Genomic DNA, 25,673 nt, shown 5'->3' with positions numbered 1-25,673 from the left:
TCCAGTTCAAAGTCAGAACTCTATAAAAATCTTAGGTTTGTTCGAGTGAGAACTGAATTGCCTGTGTGTGTTGAGTGTTGCATTCTGCTGACCTGGTCCAAGCAAGTGCAGTGCAGCATTGCGGAGAGCATGATGATCTAGTCACTGTCAACACTTCTGTAGAAACAAAGACTGCTTTTTAAACTGCTTCTACTGATGGCACTTGACAAAAATACTCACTTTTCTATCAGTTATTCGTAACTGGTAGATGCCTGACATAGTCAGATATTTTCTATTGAACCATGCTTGACAGTACTATAAATTAGGTTAGCTTTTAAAGTCTTAAAACATCTTCATATTGTGCAGTTTTGGATAACATTTTGATAAAGGTATAAATTTTGTTGGATTTGGTACATACTTTTACCCTCTATTGAAATAAATTATACCTTCAAAAACAAAAAAGCAGTGTAACTACTACACCATCTTTTTCTCATTCAAGAAAGTGTATCAGCGAAAGTAAATAACAATGACCATATTAGAAGAAGTGAACAAACAAAAAAAATCGGAGCAGACTTTGATTAATATAAATAATGTACAATCATCAGTGCTGTAACTTTCATTAAGGCACCCCTTGGAACTCATCCAGTCGGTAGTGACCACACACATGAAAGCTACTGCGTAACTTATGGCTAAATGCAGATGTCCTACTTGATGGACTCACAGCAGCTGAGAGCCACCACACTCTCACATATACAGGCCATCAACATGCACACAGAAACCAGATGGAATGGGGCGAGCAAAGAAACTAAGAAAAGGTTCAAATGAAAAAAGCAAAAGTAAAAAGGGATTAAGTAAGGCTAATTGATCTCTTACTTCACACAGTGGCTTTAATAATTGAAGAATTTCACTTTGTATGCCTCCACTATCCAAAACAGCACAAGTCAGTGTCTTTATCCAAACATCATGATTTTCACTTTGAGGAATCCACAGGCTTGTATCATCCAAACCTTCTAAAGGGTTTTCTTTGTCAAGTCTGGGTACTTCTAAAAACTAGAAAGGAAGTGATAAAAATATGTAAACAAGGTAATTAGAAATGAATTTTACCTTTCCTGCACAAAACAAATATCTAAAAAATATATATTCCTAAATAAAACTAAATATAGTTAAAACTAAATCTAGAGGCAATGGCTATCTCTTAAAATTAAAATACACTTATGTTTATATGAAAGGCAGAGTGGTACAGTAAAAAATTACTGGTCTGGACAGTAGGAAACCTGGGTTCCACTCTTGGCTCACTAGTAGTGTATTACATGAACCACAAACTCTCCCTCATCTGTCTCATATACACAACTAGTCCAAATCTACCACACAAAACCGATTTCAAATGAAATTTTAAAACGTTAAAACTAATGTTGTATGGGTTATACTACTAGTTTTATTAACAGTTAATGTTACCAGTAATTTAAGACCAAAATTAAACTTATGATGCATTAAAAGTACTATGTCAGTGATGGGCATATGCCCTGAAATTGGTGAAAATACAACTATGTATTCCTCTGTCACTTAATGAAAAGAAAATATGAAAGAGGAGTGCTTAGACTAAAGGAAAAGTGAGAATTCTTAAATACCCTTTATCAAGTACTTTCCATGGAACCTTGTTATAGCAACATGGAAAAAGGGAGAATCTATACGTTTATCTTTTATTTCACCAGGGAATTGTGATACTTTAACTTGCTATGGAAATAAACACTTGCAGATCACAATACCTATAAACCACATTGAGGATCAATGGCTTTCATGGGATCAAAGTAAGAGTTTCCTATTCCTAAGAAAAAAGGCTTGTCATTAAGTCCCCCTAAACAACCATTGCTTCTCCAGGCTATCTTAGCTTTTCCACACTTCCATAATTAAAAATACAAATCCCTTGGATTCAATAAGTACAGTTGGAGTTATTTCTAAGAAAGGGTAAATGTTAGTATAATACTATTTAAGCAATTTGATATTCACATTCCACAGCAAATAAAACTGTTCTAGATATATTGGGTATTCAATAAACATTTATTATTTGAGAGACCTTTTTTCTCGATGTTCTAAAAGGTTGTAGATAGATGAGCATGGGATCCGTTGTTGTCTTATAAATCTCCCAGAAATGATGTCCAGTCTTTGTAGCTAAAATACTTTTCAAACAGATAACAGCAGCTGATCGCACAGTTACGCTGAAAAACACATGTAATTAAAACACCTATAAAGTATACCAACAATTAATCTTGAGGAATGTTAAGTAACCTCCAAAGAAAAAATTGAAACCCAAAATCTAAAGTTTATATTATCAAGAAAATCTTATCATTTGTTAGGAAATTTTACATTTATAAAATTCAGTAACACCAAAACCAAAATTATCAAAGGATCTTTAATATCCCTTCAATAAGCCTGAGTTACAACTTCAACAGCAATTCCATTCATTCATACAATGAAGTTTAATTATGACTATTACAAATCAAAAGGACTCATAAATAGGAATGCTTGGAAATAACACTGACCAATAAAAATGAATGAGAATGTCAACACTGATTCACCTAAGAAAAACAGTATTTTGATAATATTTTCTCTAAGAGATACAAATAATTTGGGATAAAGCAGAATAGCATTTCCCTCCAAATAATAAAATTATTGGCTAGAAAAATTTTAAACAAACAGTAAGTATGCACTTATTCTGGTCAGAACCTAGTTGAGATCATTTGGTAAGGCATCTAAAACTCCTTAATAAATAACTGAAGGTTTTCTGTTGCAAATAATTGGGGAAAGGAGGGTTGCAATACAAGAGGTCAGACAATATAATAGCTGACAAAAAAGTCATAAAGCCTGATACTGTAAGTGATGATGGGGTAGCCACTAAAGGCTTAAACTACCACCTGTTAGGTTTCTTTGGCTAGTCTGTTCTCCCTAGAATTTAACATGGATCTTGTCTGGTATGTTCACAGAGCCAGCAGGACTTGAACTTGATGTGCAGGAGTGAGGGAAAGAGAGGACTGAAGGATGAATTCAAGTTTAGGGTTTAAGCTTCTATGTCTTAAATTGAGACATCTAAAGGAATTAAGACTTCACTTGATAGCTCACCAGCATATATAGTATCAGACTCAATGACATTTTTGTCAGCCATCATATTTTCAGCTCTCTTATGTGACAGCTCTCCTTTTCCTAACTTTTTGCAAAAGAGAGGGACCTTCAAAAGTGCCTGTCACATAGTAGGATTTCAATGATTATGTGGATAAAAATTATTTTCATTAAAACACTTGAGATTAAAAGAAAAGTGTAGCAACTTAAGAGAGAAAGCTTTAGTTATTGGAAATGTTAATTTACAAGAAGTATCATGCTCCTTAAATGACAGATTAAGTAAATGTTATCAGATATAAAGCATCACTAAATACTCACCAATCTTCTACTAGTGTATTATTTAGGTAGTTCAGCATTATGAAGGTCCACTGAAGTTCTTTATCTTCAAATAACTCAAGGGCCTTAATATAAGATTTATCTCTATTATGTTGTATAGCTATAGTAGAGAAATCTATAGGACCCACTTCTCCCAAGCAGCTTCCAACAGCCTCTACATATAGAAATTCCATTTCAGTGAAATTACAGCTAAGAGATCATACATAGAAATATTCTGATTTCAAAAACATAATGTTTTGTCATCCTTCAAGATTTAAGTATTTTCTCAAAGAAAAGCTGCAAAATATTGTGTTATTTCCTTTACATATCATCCATGTGGACAACAGATATTTCCCCCTTATAAAACATATCCAGGATACAGATTAACTAGCAATAGAACATAGATACTAAGCATGAAAGTCTAAACAGAGCTACTGTATCAACAGTTGAGTATCAACACAGAGTATCAACAGACTTTAAAACTATTAAAAAAATGTTAAGGTATTACAAATGTAAGCACACAAATCTTAAGCAGTCATTTCAGCAGAAATTCACACACACACACATTTCTCCCCGAGTGATCACTACCCAGATAAACACAGAACATTTTCAGCAGGCCAGAGACTCCCTTATGCTCTTTCCCAGTAACGTGGAATTTATTAAAATATGTTCACATATCCTCCTTTCAAAAGGTGAAGCCTAAGTTCCCCTTCCCTTGAGTGTGAGCTGTACTTAGTGACTCACTCACTCCCTCCCACTCCAAATTAATAAGGCTTCTAATTACACTTTTAAAATACCACAAATAAGTCTAAGGAATCATCTGGCATCTCGCTGTGTCTGTAGCTGCACAGCTTAGATCTTATTCATTAGCCTGATGAATTGCTCCTTTTTCAGAAATACAGATACCAACCAAAACTTTTCTGATATCCTTATTTTTAACTGTTGTGACTTACTGAACCAAAGTAGCTGAATTTGATACAAGTTCAATGTCATTTCCTTCAACAATCAACTCCTTTTTCTGGGCTTAAGATACTGAACAAGCAATGCCTGGCCTCATCTGAACCCTGAGGACGTACTTTTCGCCCAAGAAATTTCAGATTGCAACAAGAAAACCATTCTCCTTAATAACGACGTTGATGGGGAAGTGAGCTGAGCATACACTGATCTCAACTTGTAATGGAAGCCCAGTGTAACACCCTTGATCATGTTCTGTACATGACTACAGATAGAGCAAAAGGTAGCCAGTTCCTTTCTATTTCCCCATTTGTCAACCAGAAGCCTCTTCTTTTTCTTTCCAAAGAGACTGGGCTCTACTTTGATGTGACTGAAGTCCCTCCACAGGGTTCCTCTGGAGCCCATGATAATAACTGTGTCCCTTCAGAGTGACGTTGACATTTTCTGGAATGTCAACAGTACAGATTGTGAGAATGGGGTCTTCACTCTCGCAGTTGATGCATCAGAGAAGTGGCTCACTTTTAACAAGCAAAATGTGTATAGGTCTTTCACCTCCTTAATTAAATTTACCCCCAGGTATTACATTCTCCTAGCTGCTACTATAAATGGAATTGTAAATGGAAAGGAATTTCCTTTTTAGGTTGTTCAAAATTTAGACTGCTGGGGTATAGAAACACAACTGAATTTTGCTTGTTGATTTTATATCCTGCAACTTTGCTGAATTCATTTATTAGCTCTAATATCACAGCTTTCTTTGGGATTCTCTATGTATAGGATCATGTCATCTGTGAACACAGTTTTACATCTTCCTTTCCAATCTGGACACCTTTTTCTTGTCCAATTCAGCATTTTGGTGATATGATTAGTTAAAGTGGGAAGCCTTTAGAGGGAGAAAAGCTTTCAGTCACTATTACGTATGATGTAAGCTGTGTGTACAAACCACTACGATTTTATGTTACACAGGAAAGCCACTTAGGGCTCCAATAGCAAATCAGTTTTGTCCCCAGAAGCAGTGCTGCTATGGACAAAGGAGTAAATTCCTTGATCAGAGGAAACTTATGGTCCTAGTAAGGTTCCACTCCTTGGTCTGGGTGTTACATGCACAGGTGTGTTATCTGTGAAAATTCATCAAGTTATATACTTCACTGTACATATGTACATATAATAGAAAGATCTATTTCAATAAAAATTTTACAAAAAAAGAAGCACCCTAGGCTCCCACTGAGAAGTTAAGGAAGACTCCACTGAAAGATTATACAGTCTATGAAGCACTTCTTCCTCCCGTTTTCCTTTGAAGCAATGCTGTCATGACAACTTCAAGCTGACTTCATTCAATTTTCCCATCCTGTCATCACTAAATCTAAACACCCATGCTAGGCATGATGTTAGCTATTTATATGATACCTGACCAAATGGTGGTAAGAAAGGACCTGAATATGGTCTTAACATTTTATTAACTCTAGCCCTCAATTTTATTTGTTATATGAAAAAGATATTAAGTACTAGTCAATTACATTTGCACATGTATCACAAGTCAATGTATTTGCAACTTAATGCTACAAATAGGTATTTCTGACTTTACAAAGTATTTACAAGGTGTTTTACATTAATAGTTATGCATACATGTAAATTACTTAGCTTTACACTTTATGTCTAAGGAAGGGAAATATGAAAGGAGGGCTTCTTAGGGACCTTGGAACTGAACAGAAATGTAACTTACCTGCATCTCACATGTCCCCAATACCCCAAATGACAAGCTTTTACTTATTTTGAAAACATTATAGAGATAACTGTTCAAATATTAAAAATTCATAATCTTTCAGACAGTTTACCTAAAACTTCTCTTTCACCAGTGTGGTTTATTGCCATCTTGGATAACTGTAACAAGCTGACAACTAGCTTCACCATTATGCCATCTTGTGGGTTATCTAGGAACAGTTTGAAAAAAGTAGTTTAAATTATAATGGCGATAACACTCTTCTTTACAATATGCTTATTTATTAGATTTTCTAATTAGAGAATTTTTATAAAAGTTTTTTTAAAAGATTTCAAATCATAAGCAGTTCAGAAAATATGAAATGGGTGCATATGAATTTCCTTATGAAATAGGACCATGTAAAAATGATTAGCAGTATTTGACTGACAGACAAATGTCTTAAGTTGTGCAGAGGTCAATACTTCAGCAAAATCACAAAAAGAAACATAAAAATCATTCAACATTAAGTTAGAAAGGACCTTGGAAGCATGCTTGTTTTAACCTCTAGCATTTCGTCTAGACCAGTCTTGTCCAAGAGAATTCCTGCAGTGATAGAAATGTTCTATAATCTGCACTATCCAATGACAGCCACTAGCCACGTTACAATGAGACCTGACATGTGCTAGTGTGACGAGGAAACAGTTCTAAATTTCACTGAACTTTTTAAACTCATTTAAATTTAAATAGCCACAAATAGCTAATGGCTGTATTAGACAAGGCCAAAAAAAATATCCAATGAAATACCCAAATATACAAGAACAAGAGATAGAGGTGTTCATATTATACACATACACACACCCCTCAGAACTAATGCACTAGAAATTCTGAGCTCAGATGGTCAAAACGAAAACTTGTTTTTATAAGTACTAAAAATAAAATTAACACAATAGAAATATGAAATTAATGAGACTAAGATGAACATTAAAACATAAATAGGAAAAGTTTCCCCCACATGCAATACTATAATAACCTAAATTCACATCAAATTAACATAAAACTGGATGTTTAATGTAGTAAAAGAAAAGCTAAACACATATTCATATATGTGTACATATAAAAACATACATACAAATATATACATATACAGCTTAAAGGCTTAAAATGAGACATACTTCCTTTACTTAAATAAGCTGCAGCAGTAGGCAGATATAGATTACCTTGTATGCCTGGCTCTGAGGAATTCAAATTTTTATTTTAAGTGGTAGGAAGTTGTTAAAATTTTTAAGCAGTAAAATCACATGATCATGTTTGGGTTTAGAGAAAACGTTCTGGCAGTTGCAGAGGGTGAATAAAATGGGAATAGTTCAGGTGAGCAGACCACTTAGGAAGTCTTTTTCTTTTATGGGTAAATGAGAAATGATGAGGGGTTTCAAGCAGGTGATGCAAGTCTAAACTAAGTCCATGGCAATTAAACCAAGAGCAAGAACTTTTAAGGTTCTTTAAAAAAGAAATAGGTACAAATAACCCACGTCATTAAAAGTACTACCCTGAGATGCTCTCATAAGATCCATCATCTGATCTTTATGTTGTTCTAGTTGTCTTCGAAGATCCTTCAGTCCTTCAAGCCTTGTCAAAGGAAGTGCATCATAAACACTTACTGAGAGAAAGTGGTTAATTTCCTAGGAGAGAAAATTAGTTAACAATGAATACTTGCTTTTGACATGTATTGGTTAAATCTGTGAAAAAAACTCAGTAAAAGAAAAAAACTGTTAAGTACCTTACAGATACCAACTCATATTGCTACCACTACCAAACAAGGTAGAAACAAATTATTTCTTCCATTTCAAATCCACATTTTAATTATTTGAATTCTAATAGAATCTCTCATGATTAACATATTTAAGATTTTAAGATTGTGAAAGCACATTCAAAGGGAAAAGCTTAAAATTTTATTTACTTAATACTGTAACTAGTTTCACATCTTGGTATATGTAACTATTTTCCATATTGACATATATCAAATATAGATTATGATTTTTAAATTATAAGATTTATAAACAAAAATATACCTAAACATAATTTTGAAGCTTATAAAGGTTGAAACAGGATTGAAACTTGAAAACCTCTTTTAAAAAGTTAAATATCATGTCTAATTCAAACATTAAACTGTCCCTCAAATGATCAGATAATTTTAAGATATTAATAGATCTTACATATTTATGAAACCCAAGCATATTTTATATCACATTTCTTCAATATTTAAATTCCCATATTTATCAAGAAACTGATATTTATATTTATACTGCAATATAAGAGGATATATTAAGATTCTGTTTTGAGAGGTTAAATCTGTTTATTTTTAAAATCACAATTTTTAAAAAGATTGCTTTTTATTTTTAGAGCATTAGAGGTTTCAAAAAAAGTATTCGTCTATCCTCTGTAATACAAAATAGTAAAATAATGAAATAATTATTACCTCCAAAAGTGAAAAGGGTCCTTTACTATATTTGATTTTCTGCTGAGTAATATGCAAATCCTTAAAGACAACATGGTCAGGAAAAGGATCTAAAAGTTTAATCGTCATATAGAGGTTTTCATTATCCTTGTTATCTATCACCAAGTATTTCAACAAGTCCAATACCTAAATATAATTTTTAAAAAGAAAAAACTCAAAAAGGGAGAAATGGCTTAATTACATTTTAAAGTAAAACAAATCAAACTTGCTATAATAGATGATAAAAACTCTACTTAGTTCGGGTAAAATGTTCTACTTACTTTTAAGGTACCTAGCTATTGGTATTTCTGTGCTTTCAAATAATTCAACAAATACGTAAGGTGCTATTACAGGATGGGCACTGAGGTACAAATATGCCAGTATTACTGCAACATTTTATGTAAATAGCATCACATACCATCAGAGTTGTGTGAGCTGCTATCCCTAGCTTTGACTACCACTACACTTCAATGTAAGAGACAGAAATTAAGTTATTTATTAGATCAAAATAATTACATACTCTATAATCAAATGATTACAAAGATTAATTCATTGAGAATGTTTCTCTAACCACTTTTCAAGAAATAGTTTCACTAAAATCATCAATTTACCAAATAAACATACAACATTCAGCTTCTTCCAAAAACATGTCATATTTCAGATACAATTTTTAAAATGATTTGGAAATTACCTGTTCCTGAACCTCCATCTGATCATCCACCAGAGGTATAAGTGTGCCAACAATAACATGAAGATGATTTTCTAAAGCATCCTTACAGTAAGTTACTGCTGTGTGACAAACCCGGCTTAGTAGGTCACAACAAAGGGAGAAGCTACGTAATGACACATCCATGAAACGGGAAGGCCTAATATAGGGGGAAAAAAACAGTAAGTTCTAGGAGGAAACTACTCTGATATAAGCTCATTCAAAAGTCATTTTTATTCATCAGCTCTAATTCTGAATTGGCTTGACATAAAAGTCACTTTCATATCTAATTTCTAAATGGTTTAAAAGCCAAAAAAGCAAGTCAAATTAGCAAAATGACATACAGTAGGCAATACCAAGCTCCCCTCCTGACAGAAATAACAAACAGACCCCAGGGCTCAGTGCAAGTCCAGCTGAGTGTTGAAGGAGAGTCCTAACAAACAAGATGGTTTGCAAAGACTGGGAGTTTTAGTGTTCTCTCCCTGACATTCAAGGAAATCTCTGTCAAAATACTATCAGAACACATGCTAAGGAAAAGTTTTCATGACAGCACACAGCAAAACACGTATTTTGCAAAAATAAGTGAGTAAATTTATGAAGCAAATGGACTACTACAGCCTTCAAAAATAAAAAAGTCAAATCTTGAGGAAGGGGAAAATCGGATTTCCACAGTTATGACATCTTAATAGTAAAATAACCAGTTTTCAACAAAAAAATCACAAGGCATACAAAGAAATAAGAAAGTAGGGCCCACTTAAAGGAGTAAAATATAATGACTGAAACAGTTTCTGAGAAAGTTCAGATATTAGTACTACAGATATTGGACAAGTATTTCAAACAACTGTTAAAATATGCCATTTTAGAGACAAAGTAAAATGAAAACACAGCATGCCAAACTTAAGGAATGCAGCAAAGGCAGCAAAAGGAAATCTGCAACAGTAAACACCTACATTAAAAACAACTGAAGAACACTAGAATACACTTAAGAATTAATAAAAATCTTTCTCAAACTCATCTTAAAAAAACAACAGGAGGGAATACTTTCTAACTTATTCTATAATGCTGGCAATTCTCTGATACCAAAGCCACATAAAGACACCACAGGAAAATTAGTTTCCAATACCCTTTATGAATATAGATGCAAACTCTTCAACAAAATACTGGCAAAGTGAATCTGACAGCAGAACTACACACTATGAGCAAGTAGGATTTATCCTAGGAATGCAAGAGTGGGTCAATATGAGAAAATCAACCCCCATATAATGCAGCACATTAATGAAGAAAGATATTAAACTACCATTTCAACTAACACAGAAAAGGCACTTAAAAAAAATCCAATGCCCTTTGATGATAAAAACATCCAGGAAAATAAGCATAGGAACTTCCTCAACATAAGAAATGTAACTTATGAAAAACCCATAGCTAACAACATAATCAATGTTGAAAGACTGAAAGCTTTTCCACTAAGATCAGGGACAAGATAAAAATACCTACATTTACTGCTGCTACTCAACATTGTCCTGAACTGGCCAGAGCAATTAGACAGGAAAAAAAATGCACATGAATCAGAAAGAAGTAAAACTACATGTATAGAAAACATGATTCTATATAGAAACTCCCAAAATATCTGTAAGAAATCTACTAGCAGTAACAAAGAAATTTAGCAAAGTTCAGGGTACAAGATTAACACACAAATCAATTGTGTTTCTATACACTAGCAATGACAATCTAAAATGGAAATTAAGAAGCAATTCCATTTACAATAGCATCTAAAAGAATTAAATAGATAAATTTAACCAAAAATATGAAAGACTTGTACACTGTAAACTATAAAACAAGGATGAAAGAAATTAAAGAAGTCCAAATAAATGGAAAGATACCCCATGTTCATAGACTGTAAGACAAACTGTTGAGATGTCAATACTATCTGAATAATTCCTTATTCAACACAATCTCAAACAAAATTCCAACTGCCTTTTTTGCATAAATAGAAAAGCTGGTCATCGAATACATACAGAATTGCAAGGGACCCCAAACAGACAAAACAATCTTGAGAAAGAATAAACAGGGGACTTATTTCAAAAGAATAAACGAGTTCCTGATCTGAAAACTTCCTATAAAGCTACAGTAATCAAAACAGCATGGTACTAGCATAAGGACAAATGGAATAGAACTGAGAATCCAGAAATAAACCCCTATATCAATGGCTGATAGATTTTTGACAAAGGTGCTAATTCTGTTCAATGGGAAAAGAATAGTCTTTTCAACAAATGGTGCTGGAACAATTGGATTTCTACATTCAAAAAAATGAACCTGAATCTCTACCTTGCACCACATATAAAAACTCAAATAGATCAATGACCTAAATATGAGAGCTAAAACCCATAAAACTCCTAGAGTAAAACAAAGAGGTATATCTTCATGACCTTGTATTTATGTATGTATATTACATGTAACACCACAAGCATGAGGAACAAAGGAAAAAATTAATTGGACTTAATCAGAATTAAAAACTTTTGCACATAAGAAGACATCAGGAAAAGTGAATAGACAATTTACAGGATGGGAGAAACTATTTGAAATTCATATAAAATGATTCAATACCCAGAATATATTTACAAATCATGTATTAAGATTAAGAATTCAGTATCTGGAATATATAAAGAACACTTACAGCTCAACAACAAAAAGACAACCCAATTTAAAAAATGGGCAAAGGATCCAAATAGCCATTTTTACAAAGATACAAAAATGGTTGAAAAGATATTGAAAACCATTAGTCATTAGGGAAATGCAAAATCAAAACCACAATGAGATACTAATTCACACCCATTAGTATGGCTATAATAAAAAAAAAAAACCCAGAAAATTAAAAGTTTAGCTGAAGATGTGGAGAAACTGGGACTCTTGTACACTGCAGGTGGAACATAAAATGGTGCAGCTGCTATGGAAAACATCTTGGCAATTCCTCAAAAAGTTAAACACAGAATTATTATGTAACCCACCAATGCCACTCCTAAGTATATACCCAAAAGAGAATTAAAGACACTCAGATACCTGTATACCAATGTGCATTGCAGCACTGTCCACAAGAGCCAAAAGGTGGAAGCAACCCAAGTGTCATCAGAGGTGCATGGATAAACAAAATACGGTATATACATACAATGGAATGTTACTTGGCCATAAAAAGGAATGAGGTTTTGATACATACCAGATCAAACTTGAAGACATTATGCTAAGTGAAACAAGCCAGATACAAAAGGACAAATATTTTGATTCCACTTATATGAAATACCTAGGATGGGCAAATTCACAGACAGGAAACTAGAGGTCCTCAGAGGTAAGGCAAGTGGGCAAGTGGGCATGCAAAGCTATTGCTTACTAGGTACAGGTACTCTGTTTGAGGTAATGAAAAGTTTTAGAAACAGTATTGATGGTTGCACAACACTGAGAACATAATATCACTGAATTGGACACTTAAAAATTAGTAAAATGACAAATTTTATATTATGTATTTTACTACAATAAAAAAACTTAAAAAAAATAGTGAACGAAAGAGATTGAATGGCTATATATGCATATTATTTAGATTAAAGCAAAAACTGAGATATTTTTAAAAAGCCAAAAACAAAAATATGAGAAAACAAAACGGAAACAGATTTTTTCATGTGCTCTGAAGGACTTACATTTATTTGATGGCAACATTATCTACTAATAAGAAAACAAATAATAGAAATATCATTAAAATCAATGGAACGGAATAGAGATGGTAAACTGAATATACAACCCTATAGTAATTGTGACTGTGATTTATAATAAGAAATATACATTTGGCCTTCATCCCTGTTTCTAGCAGAGAGCTCCTAAAACTCTTGGAATTTCCTGTAAGGAGCAATAAAGGTGTCTTTTGTTATGTTTATCTACCATGTGATTAAGAGGGCTGGAATTTTCAGTCCCAACCCTCTGACCTCTGGGGTGGATAGAGGGGCTGGAGGTTACATCAGTCTCCAGTGGCCAAATGATTTAACCAATCCTGCCTCTGTAAAACAATAAAAACCCAAAAAGACAGGCTTTTGGAGCTTTTGGGTTGGTGAACGTGTGCAGATGTGGGGAGAGTTCCATGGAAGCTCTGTGCCTTTTCCCCGTCCCTCGCTGTGTGCATCTCTTCAATCTAGCTCTTCAAACTTTGTGAAAGTTAAACTCATTTACATAAACCAGCAATCTAGTGAGTAAATAGGTTTCTTCAGTTCTGTGAACCATTCTAGCAAATTAACCAAACCCAAACAAGGGTCACAGGAACCTCTAATCTATATCTGGTCAGTTAGAAGCACAGGTAATAACCTGGGCTTTCGACTGGCATCTGAAAAGGAAAGGGGCCAGTCTTGTAGGACTGATCCCTTCACCTGTGGAACTTCACACAATCTCTGGGTAAACAGTATCAAACTGAGTTGAATTGCAGGACACCCAGCTGGTGTCCAGAGAATTCCTAAGATGTGTGTGGGGAACCCTCCCAACCCATATCCATGACAATTTTTGACCAGAACCGTAACACATGTTTCAGGACATCTAAAATTAGAAGATTTATTGTTAAAATATTGAAGACCCTTAGTACTTAATATTTCTAAAACTGGAGAAGTAGTAATACAATTTTTAAAGAATTATATATCAAAAAACAAAATTCAGAAATTAATACTCTGATTTCTTGCCCTTATAAGCATATAAAGTTCATTTTTGATAATAGGGTAGAAAAATGACTTATATATTGGTCTAAAGATATTATTTACCTTTTGTTGATAGTGTGAATCAAAGTATAAATCACATCACGAAGAACAAAGGCCCAAGCTCCCCCTAAGCCACTTTTTATATCTTTCAGTAATAAACTAACAAACAGGTGATATATTTTTAAAATTCTGTGCTTTTTATAAATATTGTTTGTCTCAGCTGCTTGCTGACATATGGCAAGAAGAATTTTCTGATAGGAATCCTACAAAATAAAGATACATTTTAGTAAAAACTCTTCTAATCACAAAAACTCAGCTATATTAAATATACTGTATATTCAAAATAACTAAATTAATAGAATTTAGTTTTGGGTTTGATATCAAATGCAAAATATTACATTAAGAAAATTACTACCTTACACTGTAGTTTTCATTTTGTAAACACTAATAGTATATTCCTTAAAATATATATATATATTGCCTAAGTCAATAAGTGACTGACATTTCATGAAATTCAGGCCTCATATTTAACATATTTCAATTTAATAATGATAAGTAAAATACCTAGATATAAACTCATAAGTGAGTGTTTTCCTTCTTAATTCTTAATTTATCCTTCTTAAGGTAAATGAGGATTTTCCTTTTGTTTATACTTTCTACAATTTAATTACACATATTTTCTAGCTGAAAAAGAAAGAATTCTCTCTTCAGTAATTATCCGAGTAATGTATACTTACAGGGCTTTTGGAAAGAATTTCTAAAATGCTTTTAAGTTTGGTTTTATGGCAATTGCTGATGTAGGCAAATGTTGCTTTAATTACATGTGACGGAAAATGAGGTGGATTAGGAGCAGGATCCAAATCCCTAAGAGTTACAGGAAAAAAATGCACTCATTATTTTCAGAACCAAGAAAACAACAGATTTTGTTGATAGACCAGTGAACTTCCAGAAAAAAATGTAGCTTATAACAACTCCAAATTTTAAAGTAATTTTCTACTGAAAATCTAGACTTTTAATAAAATAATGAATGACATACCCCAATCTATATAAATTCATCAATATATATAAATACCTTTACCTTCTATGACAGTTAATTTTAAATGATTTGCTTAAGATATCTTTTATAAAGTTAATGGCAATTCCACAAATCAGCCTTAATATTACTTCACGTCATATGTGAATTAAATCTCGATGTTAGTACTGCAAATGCAGTAATATTTTAAACATAGCAATCAAATACTATTTACATCAAGTGAAACTATATTAGTAAACATACTTTGATAGATATTATATTATATGCCTAGCACTGTTAGGACATATTTTAAAAAATGTAAAGTATGCTTTCAAGTAGCTTACAATCAAGCTGGAAAAATACTTTCATACACAATCAAGTGGGTTTCACATACAAATAAAACTGTAGTACATTAAGATTCTGATAGCAAAAGAGCATGACAGAGAAAAGGTGATGTAGAAACACGCATCATAGGCCAACAGACACATGAATAGATGCTCCACATCGCTAATTATCAGAGAAATGCAAATTAAAACTACAATGAGGTATCACCTCACACCAGTAAGGATGGCTGCCATCCAAAAGACAAACAACAACAAATGTTGGCAAGGCTGTGGAGAAAGGGGAACCCTCTTACACTGCTGGTCGGAATGTAAGTTAGTTCAACCATTGTGGAAAGCAGTATGGAGGTACATCAAAATGCTCAAAACAGACCTACCATTTGACCCAGGAACTGCACTCCTAGGAATATACCCCAAGAATGCAGCAATCAAGTATGAGAAAGATCAGTGCACCCCTATGTTTATCGCAGCACTATTTACAATAGCCAAGAATTGGAAGCAACCTAAATGTCCATCGATAGATGAATGGATAAAGAAGATGTGGTACATATACACAATGGAATACTATTCAGCCATAAGAAAAGGGCAAATCCAATCATTTGCAGCAACATGGATGGAGCTGGAGGGTATTATGCTCAGTGAAACAAGCCAAGCGGAGAAAGAGAAATACCAAATGATTTCACTTATCTGTGGAGTATAAGAACAAAGGAAAAATTGAAGGAGCAAAACAGCAGCAGAATCACAGATCTCAAGAATGGACTAACAGGTACCAAAGGGAAAGGGACTGGGGAGGATGGGTGGGTAGGGAGGGATAAGGGGGGGCAGAAGTAGGGGGGTATTAAGATTAACATGCATGGGGGGGTAGGAGAAAAGGGAGGGCTGTACAACACAGAGAAGGCAAGTAGTGATTCTACAACATTTTGCTATGCTGATGGACAGTGACTGTAAAGGGGTTTATAGGGGAGACCTGGTATAGGGGAGAGCCTAGTAAACATAATATTCGTCATGTAAGTGTAGATTAGTGATACCAAAAAAAAAAAAAAAAAAAAAGGGCAGTTCCTGTGTGGTAACCTCCAATGAGTTCTACACAAGGGTATAAAGGGCATATAAAAGTGTAGGCAAAGGGTCTGTTTGCGTCTATACAGAAGATCAAAGCCTAATTGGGCTACCCCGAAAATGAACTAAGATACGATATGAAAGAGAACTTCCAACATCAGCACTCTCTGGAAGACTCATGCCAGAAGATGATCATCAAAAAACCCCAACAACAATCCACGCACTGTTACAGCTGTAGATGCACTCATCCCACCAGCTCCTGGACTTGCCATGGGAATGAGGAAGGAGATATCTAAGCTGGCCTGTGCATACAGTAAAACAACAAATTTGACTGGATCTATACTGTTGGAACTCAACCAAGAATTAGGAGAAGTGCAAATTGTAGCGCTCCAAAATCTTACAACTACAGACTATTTACTGTTAAAAGAACATAAGGGATGTGAACATTCCCCAGGAATGGGTTGTTTTAATTTGTCTGATTTCTCTCAGACTGTTCAAGTTCAGTTGGACAATATCCACCATATCATAGATAAGTTTTCACAAATGCCTAAGGTGCCTAACTGGTTTTCTTGGTTTCACTGGAGATGGCTGGTTATTACAGGTATGCTTGGTTATGTAACTGTACTCCTATTATGTTAATGTGTGTGCGCAATTTAATTAGTAGTTTAAAACCTATACATGCTGAAGTTACTCTACAAGAAGATATGTCAAAGAAATAATCAATCTTCCCATGTTTTCTTCTGCCTGCTACTTCTATAGCTTTTCTTCTTCCTTCCTAATTACAACCCTTAAATAGAATTCATGTCTCACATCGAATTTACCGAGTATCATAATTCTTCCAAGTGGTAAAGATACCTCAAGACAAATGCTGGGCATAGAAGCCACAGGGCATAAATATGCAAAGAAGTAAAAAGCTAACCTTTTCAAACAGTAAGGCTTCTCTCTCACTTACCAACTTTACATTTCCCTGTATGGCCCCGGAAGATGACTGGTTAGCCAGAGACGGGTAAGATTCCTCAAGGGAGGAACAACCTAAGACAGGCACAGTCGCAGGGGGGCCATCAGGTGAGAAATTGGGGATCAACAGAGGTGAGGCTTAGAACCTCACCCCCCCTGTTCTGAGAGAAATCTTCTGCATCTGTGGATGTTTTATTGCCCTTGTCTAGCTTGGATTAACACATAGTCTACAGGCACACACCTGATCATCTACATTTGCTCTCTTACAACACTAAACTATGTTTTCTACCTTTATCTTGTATCTACCTACCACTTCAGCATTTTATTAAAAATAATAATAATAAAGAGAGAAATGTGGTATCCACATATAAATCAAGTATAAAAACCAAATGAGTATTCATATTCGAACTGACTGTTTATAGTTCATAATGCATGAGCAAAACCGAAAGTTTCTGTGATGACTGCCGTTGTACTGTTCACTATGTAACTTATTCATTATGTAAGAATTTGTTCTCCATGTAAGAACTTGTTTGTTATGCCTCAGAAGATTGGAGACTGACGAAAATTAGGCTTGGGGTGTATTAATGATTGTGCATTGAGCATTGACTCCCCTATACAGAATTTTATTGTTGTTAACAACCATTTGATCAATAAATATGAGAGATGCCCTCACCAAAAAAAAAAAATTAATTAATTAATTAATTTAAAAAAATAAATAAATAAATAAAAAAGGACAGATTTCCAATGGTAAAATAAATAAGTAACCGGGATGTAATGTATAGCATAAGGAATATCGTCAAGATATTGTAACAGCTTGGTAGGGGGATAGCTGGAACCTAGAATTATGTATATAAATGTTTTATCACTGTGTTATACACTTGAAACTAATGTAATGTAATACTGTGCGTCAACTACCCTTCAATAAAAAATAATTATTTTAAAAAAATAAAATAAAATAAAATAAAATACCCATACCCTGAAAAGTCAGTGCCTTGGCTGGTACCAGAAGTTCCTGGTTCATGGAATGTCATCAGTAACTCCACCACAATCTCTGGTAAATTGCTAATGAATAAATGATCAATCTGCAATGATATAAAATTAAAATACATTTAAGTTTTTATGTCCATAACTTATAAAACAACTCAAGGGGCTGATATTATTGCCTCATTTCCAAATTTACTCAGTGAAGGAAATAAATGACCAAAGATCTAAAATCTTTGACATACAGTTAACTACACTTTCTTCTGCTATGCAGCCAACCTGTAGACTGAGAGGAAAGTGGGGAAATCATATCAAACAAGACTCCCTCAAACTAACTCTTTAATTTTAAAGAATCACTTTAATTGACTGAGGCTTTAGGTCTAACATTAAATTCCTCAACCTAATAATTTTCCTGCCAACAAATTCCCCACTGATCCATATTGTTCCTCAATCTGCACTTCACTCTTGATTTTTTTGGGAACTCTATCTCGTTTATAGAATTTTACAAATAAGAATCCCCCCCACCCAAAAGAAAAAAAAAAAAGAATTCCCAGTGACTGGCAATAATCATTTCTTTGTTCCCTGCATGACTTATCCCCAGATTTCTATTTGGTTGGCATCCTATATTCTGAGGCTACCCATAATCCCCTGTCATTAACAAGAGACCAAAATCCTCCCTGACAGAAGCAGACTCTCCATCAATTTGCTTCCTGCCACAGGTAATCTCACAAAGGGCATAATTCTCTAAAAATAAAGAATGGGTCTACTCCATTATACTTCACCCAAATGAATGAGAACTGTGAAGTTTTAAATCTAAGCCAAAAGGCAAATGGCTGATTTACTTGATGCACAAAGAGGTTTAGAAACACACTTGCTAAAAAAAAAGTATTTTGCAATGTGACAAGAAAGGAACCTAATGTGAAGAACCTACCCTTCCCCTCAGGCATATATTATCAACATCCATGCCATCATTTCAGCGAAAAAGAAAAAAGGAGAAAATCTATACACTGTTCAGTATTGTATTGTTTGAATTTAACAAGTTTGCATTCATGTATCATTACTAATTAAAATAAATTTTAAAAAGGAAAAAGCAATAAAAAGTATTCTAAAGTTTTTTCTAAATTTCTAATTAAAAACAATTTCATTTAAAAGCCCATCAAAAGAAGAGAACACTATATAACAACAAAAAAGAATTCATGAATTGCCTCTGCTAGATAGTGATTACCACATACTAAATTTAACTGCATAAATGAATAAATAGACTTAAAAATTTTAAGTTCCATCTCAGTTAGGAGATAAGAAGTAGTTAAAAGTTGAAGCCATACCTGTTTTCCTAATATATTTTCATCTTTAAGCATATCATAGACTTTGGTAGCAGTCTCTCTTTGCTGTGCCATGCCACTGTCTCCTGTACCTTCATAGGCAAAGTAAGGGAGGATATTCACGAGAATCTTTGGAAAGCAGTCTGTTAGGAGACTTTTCCAATCCTCTTGAATCTGATAAGCAATGGACTTCACTTCATCAAAATGACTTCTAATCACTAGATGTGGAATTAAAACCTTATAACAAGATCTAAAAATACAGAATTATTTGTTAAATATAACTTTTCAAAGAAAGATTTTACAATATAGTTCTTAAAATAATAAAATGCCTTAATGGGCACCCAAGGATCACTTTATCTAGATCATTAAGGACTCTTACTAATTTTATAAATGGAGAAATGAAGTTAAACAAACACTAAATAATCACATTAAAAAAAACAGAGGCATTTTAGAATACATCACCCTAATTCTGTGATCAAAAGCAAGTGGGAATTTACATTTATTTCTTCTGCGGTAAGAAGATATTGCAATAGTAAGAACACTGACTACAAATAATTTATGTAAAATTATAGCAAAATAGAATGTGAAAGCAGTACATAAATTCAAAGAATAAATGTAAATATTGTTATTGCCAAAGTGAAAGAACAATAAGGACCACTAAACAATTATGAACTGCCTGCCCATCATCCTGACCATCTAAACATTACTCTTTAGTTGTTTCAAACATCTGCATTTCCAAAGTTTCTTCTCCAGAGTTAGAGTTAGCAAAGTAAATACTTTTATATTAAACTTGAAATTTAATAGAAGTAATGACTAAATAGTCCATAGTCAAGCAGCAAAAAAGAGAAACAAGGAGAAATAATCAGGCACTGGTAATTTATCTTAGATTTTTCAGAGACTATTATCAACAATTAAACATGAAAGAGACCGTAAAGATCTCCTTGTGTAACTCCCTTACTTTACAGATTAAAAAGCCAAGGCCCAAAAGGTGTTTTCATGGCTTGCCTAAAGTCACATAGCTAGGACCAGATCCTAAGTCCAGTGATTCTCTTCAACACGCTTTCATTAAAAGAAGCTCTCCTGCTTCTCATACCACGCAGCCTCCCAGCCCTGTGCATGTGTGTGTGTACAGTGGGAGGAGAACGATCAAACATATTTCACATGTGCCATATGTAGACCTACCTATAGAAATCCTCAACATTTGTGTAGTTCAATAAAATAAAAGGAAAAGAAGATAAGTTATATTCACTATCCTGAAGATTTAGCCACTCCAAAACCAGATAATCCAAATGAGAAGCCATGAAGTCTTCTAAACGCCTATATCCAAAGGTTTCAGAAACTTTTTCTAAAACCTGTATAAATCATAAAGAAGTTAAACCTTTAAGAAAACAATGAAATAATAAATCAATGATACGATGAAATATTAAGTTCTTGTTAATATTTATTTGTAATATGACTGAAGTATTCATTAAACTTTTCCATACCTTGATTTCCTCATCTATGAAATGGGGATAATAAAAGTACCTACTTTAGCAAGACTTAATGAGAAAAATGTATTCAATATAATCAGCACAGTGCCTGGCACATAGCAAACCCTTAATAAATGTTAAATTAATAAACATGGAAAAATAGGTTGCACTTTTCTAATTTTAATTTTTGATTACATTTCAAAGGAAGATCTAAAGTAAAATAATTCTTGTCAGTTCTAAATCCAAATAAGAAAAATCCAAACACTGTATTTCATTTACAACAATAATTAGGTAGTGCAACAGTAGACTTAAAAAAAAAAGACAACTTGTTTTAATACTGAGGAGTAAAAGGTTCACCTTTCTAAGACAGATTACCTATAGGTTAACCTACTGTAAAGCTCCCCGGAAATCATGCTGGTACAATGATGAACGACCTATCAGGCCACTGGGTCCTCACGTGAAAAACTACAATGAAAGGCCTGGAACTTCCCAAATCATGAATGCTGAAGTGCTAGAACAGGGCAGAGGCGAACATTCTACAACACTGTGCTAATGTAATTGCAAGGCTGGACTCTAGTCTTCCTTCCTGAGTCATGCAAAAGATTCACAGCTCTGTAATTTACCTTCTTGCCCTGCTAGATCCCAATGTCCTGACCCAGAATCTACCAGGCAGAACACTTGCTTCTGCTCTTTGTGCCATGTGTTTCCCTCAGTAAATGCTATTCCTGAGGGCCTGGTCTGGGTGATGAAGAGTCATTCACTCTTATTATTCAATGAATGCCTTGGGAGTGCTCTTAAAGCTGAATGTAAAATGACACGGCACATGAATAAATACACTGAAGAGTTGCTGCTTTCTAATATTCCAAATCTAAAAAATAAAACTGTCTCCAAGTCTTTAGTAAGTGCCACTTGAAAAATCTACCTTTAACTTTTTTGTTTAAGTTGCCCAAGGAAGATTATAAGAAAAATAGTCATCTACATGTACCTTTTTAATGAGGTAGGGTTCTAATCCATTCTCTTTCACAGACTTGCATAGGGCGAACAAAGCCTGTTTTTCACAGATAGGGCTACAGTATAAAACCACAGCTATCATCATCAGTAAAACAGACTTTCTATTATAAATCTCATCCAAAAGTTCAGGGTTTGCAGCTCTGTGGGACTTCAAAGAGTTTGAAAAACAATAATGCAATGTAAATATTTAAACATTACAATAAACCAATCAGGCTCAAATCAAAGTAAACCATACAACATCTAAGCAGCCAGTCAACAGTTTTAAATCCTACAGTGATAGAGCTAAGAGTAAGAGATTTGAGGAAATAAAGTTTCCAGAGTGGGAAAGACTGCTTTTGATAAGATCTTATGGAACATTTAAGCAATATATAAAGCACTTAAAAGAAAAAGAATCAAATTGCAAGGTAAGGAGATTAATGGCCCCTCTTCAATTATCAAGGACACCTTCAAGATGCTTGTATTATAAAAATTTAATATACAGCTCCTTATACTTTCAAAACTACTGTGATATATAATAATTTAATATACAGCTCTTTATACTTCCAAAAATACTGTGATATATATTATCAAAAGGAAGAATAAAATCATCCAACTAGATAGAAAGATACTTGTATGCTTCTATTAATGATCAATCATTATAGTATCCCAATAGCTGGGTACATTTTTTGACTAGCTATACTTGACAAATGTTTCTCTTCACATTTAGAAAACTGCTACTCACTGATCCTGATTCTGTTTTTTGGAACAAAATAAAGACCTAATTCCTTTACTAAATGTCAATCACTGACACGTCTGAAAATAGCTATGAGGTTCCCACTAACTCAGCTCCTTCACCTATTCCTCTTAAGAGATCGATCTACAGACTCTCTTAATATCTACTTTTACTCAGAATCAAACCCAACATGTTAGCTGCCCTCTAAAATGTACACAAGACTTAAGTTCTTTTTATCAACTTGTTCATGACAGTATGCTTCTATTAACGACATCTAAGACAGAAATTGTTCTCAAGATACAAAACTTCTTAAGTCTGTTTCCAAAAGAACTACTGCCATTCCTTTTTTTGCATGACAGGCGTATTTTAAATACGTAATATGTGCTATCTCTACAAAATTCTGTATTATTTACACTCATCTGTCTAATCTATTAAAATCTTTTTCTAAATTCACATTCTTTCATGCAACTGTCTTTTTCAGTTTTATGCTATCATAGATTAGAGAGCCATTTGATTAACCACTTCATACTTTTTACAAACAAATCAAGGCATAAATAAATGAATAAATAAATTCTCACACTAACACAACTTTTGCCATTTTAAGAAAGAATATTCTACAGAGAAGTATGAAAATCACATGGTTCACTGAAGAACAGCAAGATAATTTGATCTCCCCTTATTAGAACATTTTTCTCAATCCATTTCTTCCTACTATTACCTGTTCTCTGAATTAGCTTGTAATCAGATCTTACAAAAAAATATTTTTTAAATAAAAAAGAAAGCTATTTTATACTCCAATATAAGCTCAGCAAATTTTCAGTTTCCCATAAAAATGCTACATATAGTTGAACCAAAAGAAATTGCCACTATTCGACAAATTCTAACCTACATATTCTATACATAAGGCAATTGCAATCAATTCATACAGTTTTAGTCTAGCTTTATATTGTAAGTACTGGATGCAAAAACTGTCTTAGGCCAAACTTGGTAAAGTAATACATGGCATATTTAGAGCAAGTACATGATAACAGCAAATGTGCATTACTGAAATTACCACTTCTTTCATTCCCTCCTGAGCTTTTGAGTATGCATTTTCAAAAGCTGTTTGCTGAAGCTTCAAAGGAAGTGCTTTCAACAGTGTGGAGGAACCTCTTTGTTTCATATCCTGGAATAACCTTACAGGACAAAAAAAGCAAAAAGTAAAATAATTTTTTACTTAAATCTTGCTTTCCAAAGCATACTATAAGACAAAAATAAACCTCTCTGTGAGACATATGAACACGCTAGGTCTTCTTTCAAGAGTTTAATGAAATCTGAGTCACTTAAACAGACTGAGATCCACTGATCTTAGATATTAGAGTCTTTACCATATACTTCATTTCCTCCTAGAACTAAAAGGGTCTCAAAAGATCTTTTAGTTTATTGCCCAAACCTGAATAGCTCTGAACTCAAACTAGCCAGAAAAAAAAACTATCCTCTGGGAAAAGAAGCCATAGACTCTTATGTCAACCTGCTCTAATATTCAAAAACTCATCTTATCCCCTGAAAGTGGATAGCTTAATGTCTTGATGTTCTATTAAAAATTTTTTATGTGATAGAAAAGAATTGAACAATACACTTTTTGCATAATACACTATCATATTTAAGGACAAACTCCTTAGTCAATTTTCTCCTTTATGCTTTTTTAGTAAACACAACTTTTACACTTTTTGGTATTCCTTTGACTCCTCCAATTTTTCTAACCTCTCTTAAAATAGCCCAATACTGGGTATCTAATAAGTAAATAACAAAAACAGAAATTATATATTCATGACATTCTTGAATTTATACTTTTTTAAATTTTAAAAGACTTTTTCAATATCACCACTACAATGCTTAATTACATTCAACTTAGGATCCTCTATAACACTTGATCTCTAACTTCGGTATACATATTTCCTATCTTTTAAGAACTTGAAGTAAAGTACACATTCATTAGCAACCCTTACAATGCACTATAGTATTATTGAAAAGAATCCAAAACCTAAGAAGTTAGAAAATATTACTGTGAGTGTACTCAAACCTTGGATTAGGTAATCTAATACACACAGTATACATTAGGTTATCTAACACATACATTATTTGTGACTACTGGGGCAATATATCTTAATAGAGATCTTTAATTATTGGTCACTTCTATTTGAACAGTAAAGTTACTCAGAAGATTTTTAGCTTTGATATCTTTAAAGCATAACATAATTCCTTTTTTTAAAATGCTCATTTTACAAATTATTAAACACCTATCACATACCAATTATTGTTTTAGATGCTAAATATACAGCAATGAACAGAACAGACAAAACTGCCTAAGAGCTTACACCCAGGTAAATGTGTTAAAATATCCTATTTCAAGTGGTAATAAATGCTACAGAGAAAAATAAAGCAGAGAAGGGCTTTATTTACAGGAAATGTGAGGTGGGAAACACAGAGGAAGGTTGTGATGTAGAGTTGTAAAATCAACTCCATAATCTGATAAACATGCAGTCCTAAGAAATTATTATTTTCTTTTTCAGATTCTAAACATAAAACAGATCCTTATGATAGAGTCATTCCAGAGCATAACTGTAAGTTCACTTAAATAAAAATAATTGTAATCATCACAGTGTAAAATGAGATCATTTTCATTTTACAGACTCAAAAAATATTACAGTAATATCCAAACATTCTGTATCACCCATAAGTGGTAGTAAACATTTAATTCAACTCAATCACTTATTAGCTGAATGGCACTGAGCAAGTTACTTTCTTTTCCTAAGACACATAATTTTCCTCCATAAATTGGAGAAAACAACAG

At 33.5% G+C, this 25,673-nt stretch overlaps 1 protein-coding gene and 1 pseudogene across 4 annotated transcripts in view; both read right to left on the bottom strand.

Annotated features, from left to right (window-relative positions):
* The window catches only part of ATM (ATM serine/threonine kinase), a 127,434-nt gene that overhangs the window by 61,014 nt on the left and 40,747 nt on the right, over positions 1-25,673 (bottom strand). For 3 of the 4 annotated variants that reach the window (XM_057490683.1, XM_057490685.1, XM_057490684.1), the window contains 14 exons: positions 23,895-24,015; positions 22,103-22,276; positions 20,831-21,000; positions 19,652-19,898; positions 18,321-18,427; positions 14,717-14,843; positions 14,043-14,242; positions 9,244-9,418; positions 8,535-8,699; positions 7,605-7,737; positions 6,195-6,290; positions 3,412-3,583; positions 2,054-2,195; positions 853-1,029 (listed from right to left, as the gene is read on the bottom strand). In XM_057490683.1, coding sequence (XP_057346666.1) covers positions 853-1,029; positions 2,054-2,195; positions 3,412-3,583; positions 6,195-6,290; positions 7,605-7,737; positions 8,535-8,699; positions 9,244-9,418; positions 14,043-14,242; positions 14,717-14,843; positions 18,321-18,427; positions 19,652-19,898; positions 20,831-21,000; positions 22,103-22,276; positions 23,895-24,015 — 2,206 coding nt within the window. Of the gene's footprint in view, positions 1-852; positions 1,030-2,053; positions 2,196-3,411; positions 3,584-6,194; positions 6,291-7,604; positions 7,738-8,534; positions 8,700-9,243; positions 9,419-14,042; positions 14,243-14,716; positions 14,844-18,320; positions 18,428-19,651; positions 19,899-20,830; positions 21,001-22,102; positions 22,583-22,631; positions 24,016-25,673 lie in introns of those variants that run through there. The other variant, XR_008993300.1, reaches the window with a different exon arrangement.
* LOC118921176 (60S ribosomal protein L9-like) lies at positions 3,627-6,088 on the bottom strand (annotated as a pseudogene).

The sequence above is a fragment of the Manis pentadactyla genome, chromosome 13 (genome assembly GCF_030020395.1).
Source record: "Manis pentadactyla isolate mManPen7 chromosome 13, mManPen7.hap1, whole genome shotgun sequence".
NCBI lineage: Eukaryota > Metazoa > Chordata > Mammalia > Pholidota > Manidae > Manis > Manis pentadactyla.
Note: the sequence above shows the minus strand (reverse complement) of the source record. Positions and strands in the feature narration are given on the sequence as shown.